At 36.4% G+C, this 11,605-nt stretch overlaps 1 protein-coding gene across 2 annotated transcripts in view; it reads right to left on the bottom strand.

The window, feature by feature from the left end:
* Positions 1-1,298: 1,298 nt before the first annotated feature.
* LOC126354292 (O-phosphoseryl-tRNA(Sec) selenium transferase) overlaps positions 1,299-11,605 on the bottom strand; it is an 86,028-nt gene continuing 75,721 nt past the window's right edge. For both annotated transcript variants that reach the window (XM_050003839.1, XM_050003838.1), the window contains one exon: positions 1,299-8,757. In XM_050003839.1, coding sequence (XP_049859796.1) covers positions 8,459-8,757 — 299 coding nt within the window. In that variant the 3' untranslated portion in view covers positions 1,299-8,458. The remainder of the gene's footprint in view (positions 8,758-11,605) is intronic.

The raw sequence follows: 11,605 nt of genomic DNA, 5'->3' as shown, positions 1-11,605 counted from the left end.
CTCCAGTATACCAGGCTAATTATGTTACTGTGATTCTTCAGAGACTCCGTGATAGTAGAAAGGACAAGTTTGCAGAAACAAAGCCATCCAATGAACCTACCAGAGGAGCAGTTTATATGTATGACAGGCACTTTAAAAATTTATTATATTTTCTTTTTTTATAGAATTGGTCCAAAAGACTTGTTGGTGTATGTTTCAGCAATTTGTACCCCCCCCCCCCCCCACCTTCCTCCTCCCTACACTCCTTGTACTGCAGGCATCTCATCACATAATTTTTTTATAGAATTGGCCCAAAAGACTTGTTCGGTATTTAAAAATTATTGTTTTACCTTTTGCAAAATTAGAAATCAGGGGTTTCTTTCTCGCATCCCAGAAACCAATGTCCACACCTGTTCCAGAAGGTGAACTCATAAGTGAGATTGGCTTCTTTTAACTGATTCAGGTTCTTCAGTTTCCATCCATTGCTTATAAAATCCACATAAATAAGAGAGTTTCTTACATCAAAGCAACACTTGACTGATGTTAAGAAATCCATTCACTGATGTAACGAATACAAAATCCATTGATATTGGCAATGTGCCCCTGTCATGATAAGAAATATTCACCACATCAATAAAACCAACAAACTGCAGGATGGGGTTCTGACTGGAAATAGAAGAAAAAGGTCCTATGAAGATGTGTCCAGAAATGCATCACTGCCACAGTAGATGGCATTGACAAATGATAGTTCCTCTGACCAGGAGCCATGTGTTCCTCATGTGTTGTAGGCTGCCTTACTGACGAAGTGTACTGTAAGCAGCAGAATGGTCTGGTATTCATGTAGGGGAACAAGCCAACATGGCGTTCGTGTATGCCAAGCAGATGGAAATGGTTAAGAGCAGCAAGGCTATACCAAAACAAGTGCACTAACAGACACTAATAACATCAAACAACATTTCAAACCCTTTTTTTGTTCATTTGTGTGGTCAAGGGTCTTTTCAGATGGACGAATGTGCTGGGAGGTGGTGGACTTCGCAGTAATCACAGTTTGTCGGTTTTATTAATGTTCACGCGGTATAATACTGTACACTTCTGCAGCTTGTAATTTTTGGTAAGAAACCTATACTTCGCAATAAAAGCTGTTTCCTGTCTTGTGGTGAACATATATGGTGGTATTACGAGAAAAGTGTGGGAGTGATAAGACTTAACAGACAGTGAGGTAATATTAAATGAATGTACCATGTGCTCTTCTAAATTCTGTCCTTTCTCTGTGTTATACAACTGATGTTCACTTAGAAAAATATAAAAGTCAGGTAATCATCAGGGTCAAATAAATACTTTTGTATTTAATAAAAATAAAACATTTTTGTGACATCATGAAATCACAAAAGTTCTTGGTGATGACTACACAAAAATATATAAATAAGAGCATTAAAATTATTGCTAATCATATATTCACAATTTGTGGAATCATTTAAGGATAGTCCGTTGACTTTAAAATTACCCGCAATGGCTGGCACTGTTTATTTAGTACAATAAATATGTAATACTAGTGAGTCTTTTTATCTCATAAATAGTTTCAAAAGCATTTAAACACTTATTAAAGATTTAGGACAGCTGAAAAACACACATTATGCCTTATGGAACTTGTTTTATGATTTTAAATAAAAGTGTTGAAATACCAAAAATTTCATGGGCAGTGTCAATGCACGTCACAAATGATATCGCAAAATTTTTAATTTAACTGTTCCGTTGCTTCTCATAAGCCTTTAAGTTTCTTTACACGAAACTTAAAAGATTCAGCTATGCTTCATTACCGGTAGTATATTTCTTGGTATGCACTGGCATATATTAGCTTCAGTACACCAGCCAAATCTACTAGCCATAAAATATATTGGGACCTCATGACACATATCATGATTTGTCAGTAATTCAAATTTTAGACTAGTGTAATCTGTCAGTATGGATAACAGAATGTTATAATAGCATCATTCATTCATCCATTATGCATCTAGTCGCTGAAATGTCATTAACTGGCATTAAATATGTCTAACTTAGGACTTTCTTTTTGTTGGATACCAACAGGAAGAAAGTAATACACTGAAAGCTTTTAAGAAAACTATCAGTGACTGCTGCACATTTTGAAGAAATTGTAATATATGCAAGAGATACCAAACAATAAATGTGTTAGATGTGTGATCATTACTTCCTTCCAAAACCTAGAAAAATCTTACAGTATGTGGAACTGTATTTTAAGCTCAATAAAATCTTCTAACTACAATACAGCTAATATCTGATACCATGATAGCTAAAATGGTGCCTTTTACATTAGCAATCTAACAGCATATCATTAAGTTACAAATCCTCAACTAAATTTTAGATTTTCTAAATTTGAAATTGTAACTGAAAAGAAGTCTAAAATCACTATCACAGGAATGCATGTGTTAGTGCTTGCATAGCACCTGACAATAAAAATTAACTTAGGGTATCACAAAAAATGATGATAATGTCTTAGCACATTTGCTCAGAAGTAATAAGTCCATGAAGTTTATTTGCAACATTAAGCCTTGGCTGTAACTACCTGCATAACATCCAAATATCCACACATGTTAAGCTGCTGGTCCTAAAAATATTTTAGCATAAGTTGGCAGCTTCCATTTATTAAATTTATGGAATAACCATAACATAGACACACTATACCTTCCTGCTTAACAGTGAAAGCCACTATGATTTTGAGCAGCCTAGAACATTTGTACAGTAACAGTTATAAACATTAACAGTTTCAGCTACCTCTTCCCACTTTTAATTCTCACCACTATGGAAAATTAAAATACTCTCAAAATATGCTGTAAACAGTGTCTCATCTTTTTAAAAGAATGCCAGTTTAGCTTTACATAAACAATAAATAATGACAAATTTTACAGATCATTATGCCATTTCATTTTATAACGGGAAACACAATGTCCATAAACTTACAGCACTTCTATGCAATGCTACACATTGTACATCATCAATAATCATTTCATTACTTATGCCTTGCTGTGCTACAACTGTAACTGGCTTCTGGCTGGGAAACACTGACAGACAATATGTCAAATGAACTCATTGCAACAGTCTTCCCTTATCTTGTTGTTGATGTTTCGCCATATACCACCACATGGAAAAAAAAAACAACTTGCAACAATGAAAATGGGCCCCATACTAATTTCCTCCATAGCACACCTAGCTACAGCAAAAAGTGAAGAACAAGGATGGAGAGCATTTCTCATGTATTACACACTTATAGATTACAATAGACACTGCACAAAAGCAAGAAGTTTGTGAAACAATGTTATCCCAACATGCTGTAGCTCAGTACTTATTCATCATCGTTCTCCATTCCCTTAAAAGGAAATCCCCCCCCCCCCCCTCTGTCTCTCTCTAAAACACACACACACACACACACACACACACACACACACACACACACCTTTCTTTTCTCTATCTGTCCAATAAAAATTCTAAAAATAATTTCAACTACTTTATGAAGCACACTGTCAGTTTCTCTAAATTTTCAGACTATAAGATACACATATACACATAATATCCATAGATATCAACTCCCCTACGATCACCGTCACCCCCCCCCCCCCCCTCTCTCTCTCTCTCTCTCTCACTCACACACACACACACACACACACAAACACACACACAAACTGCTACCACAAATTAATTTAAAAAAACTTTCATCTGATGGCAATTAACAGAAGACACTGAATTAACACTACCATTTATCCTTAATACATACTTTTTTTGTTGTAATATATTACTGTTAGTTGCATGGCAACAGAGGCAACTAACATCAATATTGTATGTTTGCAAAGCATTTTTCAACAACTTTTCCTTCTGCAACCGATGTAATAACTTCAAGAATACAAATATTCATTTTATTATTGACCCAATAAACTACCATAATTAGATTCACTATCATTAAATAAAATATTGTTAAGAGAACCAATGAACAGATAAGGCAAATTCATAAACTATGACATCAATGAAAATTTAGATGAAAGCCTATCACGTGACATCAGAACAAGATGTACACCTGTAATGTAACATCACACATCAAAATATATTACAAACGTAGCAAATTAATAATGGTCATATTACAACACAGAGAAGAAAATAATCCTGAAACCTCTCAAACAGACATGACATACTAGCACAAAGCAACCAATAGTGTCTAAAAATGGAAACAGAACAAATCAAATAAAGTTATCTCACAGAAAGAAATATGGAATTGCTGAAGGGAAATAGGTAATGTAGAGCATTTCTGAAAAGGTAATTTGTTATGATGTGATCAGTCAATATTTAAAATACATTATTATTATTATTATTATTGTTGTTGAAGAAAGAAAAAGGCTCAGTCAAAATACAAGAAAACAATAAGTGGAAAAAATGCCTTTATAAAACCAACACAGTTAAAAAATGTAAAAAACAAAGGAAAATTATACAAAGTGTTTTGACAGACTGACAAGTGACAAAATATAACATGGATACAACAACCAACTTTCAAGTCTTCCTTTGTCAGTGTGCGGAGCACACCTGTTATTCAATGTGAACTATTTCCTTTGGTTTCTGTCACTTATTAGTGGTCTCAAAGGAATGGAAGACAAGTTCTGATAAAAAATTAACAACAACATGCAGTATTTTTCAGTTATTTCTCCTACATCAAATGTTGAAATTGGCACTTCAGTGTTAACCCTAGTTCGATTTACCAAGCTGCACCTGAGACATCATTAAAACATGTTTCTTCTTTCACACAAATCAGTGACATGCTTTGTTTTCATGCCAGTATGCATGTCTTGCACCACAATAAATAAAGAGTTTAATTCCAGACTTATACCACTAAATACAGAATTAAAATTACACTTTAGCTCAAACTGATGTCCTCCAGTACTTAAACCATTCTCAGAAAACATATTTCCAGAACAGGTATCTTTTGAAAGACATAAATGAATAACATAGAAGACATCTGAAGCATGCACACCTGCCTCTCACAGAGCTTTGTAGTATGAGAAAGAACCAATTGTATGCTGCCAAAAACTTATAAATGGGGCACGGAGAAGATTAACATTTCACCAAAATTACTAATAATAGCAGTAGAAAAAAAAATAATAAAACAAATAAAATCAGACCACATGCCAAACTTCAGGTTACAGGGCAAAATTATAGTACTGCTTTGATAACTGCTGAAGAACAGATGATGAGCAAGACTGCAGAACATTTATACTAATCACAGAGTATTTCAATTTTCTTCTTGTTTTCCAGCCAATGCGGCTTTCGTTGTAAAAACAATGGCAATACTTTTAAACAAAAGTTTTCCACTGGGCAATCAAATGTTAGCTATTGTTTTTCATGCACCTGTTGGGTGTATGCATGCAGACTACAGGCACATGTTATACAGAAGTTCCCCATTTCAATGGAATACTGTAACACTACATGACAATGTTTATTTTTTAAGTAATAACAGGTAAGAAAATGCTTTGCAAGCACACATTGTTTCTTACGAGAGATTAGGCTATACACAGCAAAAGAAGTGTTCTCCTGAGCCTTTCGATGTTGATCAACAGGAGTATAATTGCAACACTTAAAACTCACTTCTGTAGCTTCTTTTACTTTCATAATCTTCTTTGGTAGATAGTTTAATGCTAGAACACCCATTTTACCTTCAAATGTAGCTAAGACTAACAGCCTTTATAAATAAATGACAATCTAGTTTTAAAAAAATCAATCATAAATTCGGCAGCTAATTTCGACAGATTTAAATATTACAGTTTCATAAGAACATTTCAACAAATAATTGGCTGGAAAATATTACTATTTAATTCAGATTGTAACTCTGTACAAGAAACTATCTGAATCTTGGAATCCTGTAAATTGGTTACTAAAGTAAAACAAGATGACTCTTATTTTAATTCCATAAAACCTATCACAAATAAAATTAGGAACATTAACAAAAGCTTTTACAGTGCATCAAAATGTATTCTTAACACTCATGCACTGCACTATTCCAGTTTCCAACAGCGAAACATTTGTTTTCTTTTAAATGTCCTCTGCATGTTTCCTTACATGCATGATATAAAATGTGTTTGTACTAATCATGCAATTCTGTAAATATTTATTCAGTCATTAACTTCAGTTAATGTATCACCATTCCATGTAGCCTAGTACTGGCATACAAATCACTCATAAAAAACTAAAAAACAACCTCCACTAATTTGGTGTAATGGAGTCTCAATAAACAGGTTATACATTATCACATACTTAACAAATATACATTTAACAAAATGTTATTCTGTACATATCACTCCCTTTATCATATATGCTTCTAACAGCATCTTATAACCAATTTTCTTGGTTGCCAACATCAAAAATGCATCAACCAGCTTAATCAGAATTGAAATAAGTATTGCTATATATTACAAATTTTCTGAGCCTCAACCCATCACTTTCAATTACTTAGATGTAATATTCTCATGCCTACAGCAACAGTAATTTTAGCATCTCATACAACAAAACAAACACCATTCAAATGATCAAGCAAATTCCATCAAAACCATAAACCCATTTGTCAAACATTGTTACACTGAAATTTTAAAATACATACCAGGTACATAGCAATTAGTTATTTTCTTCTCACTATCACAATAGCAAAAGGTACCAAAATTTCTAAAGCAATAGTTTCATGTTCCATTGAGTTCATAGCAGATGATTAAAGAAATAAGTCCTTGAAAACAGAAGTGCATCCTGACTGTTACAGATTCTCAATGCTCTTATTATTTTCAAAGATATTATTTACCATGTACCCAATAACACTGTGAAGTTTAACTGGTCTCTTGTTTCCTGACCAACAAATTCTAAAGAGTAGATTTTAACAACATTAAATATAACTTTCAAAAGACAGAGAAAATAAATTTTCTGGCAGTTAGAAATAATTTGTAAGAAAGATTCAGCTAAAAGAATTCTCACTTCCTAACAAAACCTTGTCTCATTTTTTTCCCATCCTGTGTTCTGCAACGAAGCGTCTGTCAGCTGTGAATGTTAACTCATGTACAATGTAAGAAACCCACCATTCACATCAAATACTGGCTTTGCAAAACCTGTCAGACCACAATTTCCAGGAAGAATTATCAAAATTAACTGAAACCAAATTATTACTGTTTTGCTACAGCCAATCAAAAGTTAAATGATAATCTAAAAGTCTTTCAAGGCACCACATAAACTATGAATTATTTTTAACAAGTGGATTAAATATAAACCCCTCACTAAATCAAAGAGATGGAAGACTTTGATGACATACAGCCTATTATAACATTCACATTAACTCACAGGCACAATAGTCTTGCAAGGACATACCACATCCTCACACTTCAACACCAATAAAAGATCATAACATCCACAATACATTTGTGCCTATCAAATCTTCACTGTAAACCTTAATCTGGCTGGAAAAATAATACATATACATTAAAAGCTGTGGCTATGCTGATACAAATCAGATTTTACCCAACTATTACATTTAATAATTTACTAACAAAACAGATCAGTAACATCCAAAGTTTTTACCTGGGAAACATGGTTAACATTAACTTTTGTACATGCATGTATACTACACAAGTATCAAAAACTATTTTTATGGACAATTCAACAAACTGCAAAACAAAAACCAGGCAGCATAAATATTTATATCTTTAAAACTATCTTCAAGCAGGTAACACAGTACTGTACATTTCCTGTCATTTGCATTTAAGCTCTGTGTCTATTACTGGCTTTACACTTGTGTCTGTATAGTGACACCTCTAAGTAAACTCTATTAAGAGACCCATACTGACATACAATATCAACACTTATTTCAATTATTCTTGTTGCTCCCCAAGATCTCTGGAAAACATTGCTTTTGTGTAAAGGTGATTAATGTATTTTCTCTTCAGCTTAATGAATGCCAGCCACATCCTTTGACAATTTGTAAAACACACTAGTTTAAAAATATTACTGGAAGGCTTGGGTACACTTCTACTATGATGCCACTAACATGTCAAATTTGTAACAAATGCAAATAATGTCACTGCAATATATTTTACACGTAGCAAAATGTCAGGGCATTGTAATGATTACATTGCAGATACTCTTGCCACATGCCACTTTTGGATAGGGCAAACATAAAAATAGTTGTCCTTTTGTACAAAATGGGTAAATCATTTTGTAGAAACATAAAGTACCTAAAATTTCAGATCAGAGAGATGTAACAGCAAGTCTTCACCCCAAGCAAATATGGAATAACTGATACACCCATGGAGACTTCATGGCTGGAATTAAAATTTCTTAAGACGGTAGCAAGGAGCTTATACCATTAAGGCAGGCTCCCATTGGAGGCATTATCACTATCGTCGGATGCACCGCGGTGACAGTCACAGCGGGCATCGACGGACACCAACCATCACTTGCGCAAAGAGTCCTTACTGCTGGCGAGTGACGTGCTGTTGCTGCTCTGGCTCTGCATTTCACTGCCACCACTCGCTTCTCCATTAAGTGCACTCGATCCGCCACGCATAACACGGCGCATGGCTGCCAGCTCTTCTGCAGAGGTTGGTGTTGGTGGAGCACTACGTCCCTTCAGTTTTCCTAGGACCTTGTCTAGGCGATGTACAAACAGATCTACATCTGTTTTGCGCATACCGAGTGCTGCTGCAGCTGTCAGATATGGCACAGGGTAACTACTGTTATGTGCACCCCAGCCTGCAACAAAAAACAGTAAACCAAAATTTACTACCGACACTGATTGGAGAAGAGATTGTAGAGTGCATAAGGGATTCTGTGATAACACACATTGAAAAGTGCAGTATTTAAAAGCAACTATTCTGTCCCTTATTTCACATACTTCATTCATTTATTCATAATGTTCCACAGATACTATCAAGAAGGAAACATTTCAGGAATGTGAAACAAATCAAGGTACACACTAACAGAGCATAAGCAGCAATTAATTGCTAGTCCACCTTCATAGCTGAGCAGTTGGTCTGGCTCACTGCCATGTGGAGGACCCGTGTTCAATTTATGGTACTGTCAAGGATTTTTCCTTGGTAAGAGGACTGCTAGGAGCACATTCAGCCTCTTGAGGTCAACTGAAGTTCTATCTGACTGATTAGTAGCTGTTCCAAGGTCAGGAAACCAGACAATGGCTGGACTAGTTCCAAGGTCAAGGAACCAGACAACGTCCAGGAGAGCGGTGTGTTAACCACAAGCTCCTCCATATTGTAACCGCTGACACCACTGGCAGAGGACAACATGGCCGTTAGTTTGGCCTGATTGGTCATCTAGGGCCAGAATGCGGACCTGTATGTACCTTTACTTTAATTAATAACTAAATCTGCACCTTGTTTAAGCACTAAACTAACACTTAACGTTTCCCACACAGTAATTTTGAACACAGGTAAAAACTGGAAGATATTGGATACATTGTTTTAAATTACTTCTGTACATCTGAGAACCACTATTCTCTTGTGCTATTTGTAACTGTTTCAACTCACATAATAAGTCAAATGTGATGTTGAAACTGAGTGTGTAAGAAGTTTCATTAAATACAGGTATATCTAAAAACAAAGATGATGTGACTTACCAAACAAAAGCGCTGGCAGCTCGATAGACACACAAACATACACACAAAATTCAAGCTTTCACAACCAACGGTTGCTTCTTCAGGAAAGAGGGAAGGAGAGGGAAAGATGAAAGGATGTGGGTTTTAAGGGAGAGGGTGAGGAGTCATTCCAACCCCGGGAGTGGAAAGACTTACCTTAAGGGGAAAAAGGACAGGTATAAACTCGCGTGCGCGCGCACACACACACACACACACACACACACACACACACACACACACACACACACACATCCATATATACACAGACAAGCAGACATTTGTAAAGGCAAAGACTTTGGGCAGAGATGTCAGTCGAGGCAGAAGTACAGAGGTAAAGATGTTGTTGAAAGACAGGTGAGGTATGAGCGGCGGCAACTTGAAATTAGCAGAGGTTGAGGCCTGGAGTAGGTGGTGGTGGGAGGGTGCATGGGACAGGTTTTACACCGGGGGCGGTTACAAGGGTGGGAGCCAGAGGGTAGGGAAGGTGGTTTGGGGATTTAATAGGGATGAACTAAGAGGTTACGAAGGTTAGGTGAACAGCAGAAAGACACTCTTAGTTGAGTGGGGAGGATTTCATGAAGGATGGATCTCATTTCAGGGCAGGATTTGAGGAAGTCGTATCCCTGCTGGAGAGCCACATTCAGAGTCTGATCCAGTCCCGGAGAGTATCCTGTCACAAGTGGGGCCTTTTATGGTTCCTCTGTGGGAGGTTCTGGGTTTGAGGGGATGAGGAAGTGGCTCTGGTTATTTGCTTCTGTACCAGGTTGGGAGGGTAGTTGCGGGATGCGAAAGCTGTTTTCAGGTTGTTGGTGTAATGGTTCAGAGATTCCGGACTGGAGCAGATTCGTTTGCCACGAAGACCTAGGCTGTAGGGAAGGGACCGTTTGATGTGGAATGGGTGGCAGCTGTCATAATGGAGGTACTGTTGCTTGTTGGTGGGTTCGATGTGGATGGACGTGTGAAGCTGGCCATTGGACAGATGGAGGTCAACGTCAAGGAAAGTGGCATGTGATTTGGAGTAGGACCAGGTGAATCTGATGGAACCAAAGGTATATTTCAGCACATATGGTAGTTTATTTTCTCACTGACCAGTTTTGAGATATCAGTTGGCCACATATTTGCTTCAAAAGTGTGAAACCAGTGGTGAATCATCTGCTCATGACATACTTTAAAGCCGTGACACAATTATGTAATTTTTTCCTGCCATCAAAACAGTTTTTAATTTTGTTACTAATCAGCAATTTGTACTTCCGTCTCTGATATGACACACTTCCAGTCTTTATTGTCATCTAATGATGAGCCAATGGATTTGGAAACTATGTAGTAACAAAATAAACACCCATTCAGGCAAAACACAACTGGTTTGTTTTCTTTCAAGAAATTTCTTCAATAATGATGTACTTCTGAGTGTTCAGCCAAGCTGTTGTTTCCATTTTATGCACAATACTTCAATAATCGACTTAGTTGTCTTCCTCAGGTGCTGTGAGTTGTGCCATTGTGTGTTCTCACTACCTGGACATCACGCAGACACAAAACTATTCTTGGTCTTAAGCCACTAATAATAGTTGATTTTAAGTATGATTCCCAACACTCACTACACCCTTTGACACACCCTTGTTTTTCAGAGCCTGCACTGATATGGCATTAAACATTCTCTAAGCATTTCCCTGCTCCGACAGGTGATGGCCATCAAGATCATAATAAAATGAGAGTCGCTCCCCACGTCTTTTTTAAACTGAAATTTCAGTCCTGTTTATTATGTTTTCTGACATCTTTATTTCAATAGGCTCCTTAATTACTCTCCCACAGAAACTTAGTGTATGCACTGCAATACTAGTCTCATTATATTTCATTTAAAGATCATAGTAGAGGAAGTGCTCAGTGACAGCTGATTGATTTGGCTGTTTTAGTCAGCCATGTCACTGATGTTCCTTGTATCTCTTCTTGACT

The sequence above is a fragment of the Schistocerca gregaria genome, chromosome 3 (assembly GCF_023897955.1).
Source record: "Schistocerca gregaria isolate iqSchGreg1 chromosome 3, iqSchGreg1.2, whole genome shotgun sequence".
Lineage (NCBI taxonomy): Eukaryota > Metazoa > Arthropoda > Insecta > Orthoptera > Acrididae > Schistocerca > Schistocerca gregaria.
The sequence above is the reverse complement of the archived record's forward strand: the minus strand, read 5'-3'. Positions and strand labels throughout refer to the sequence as shown.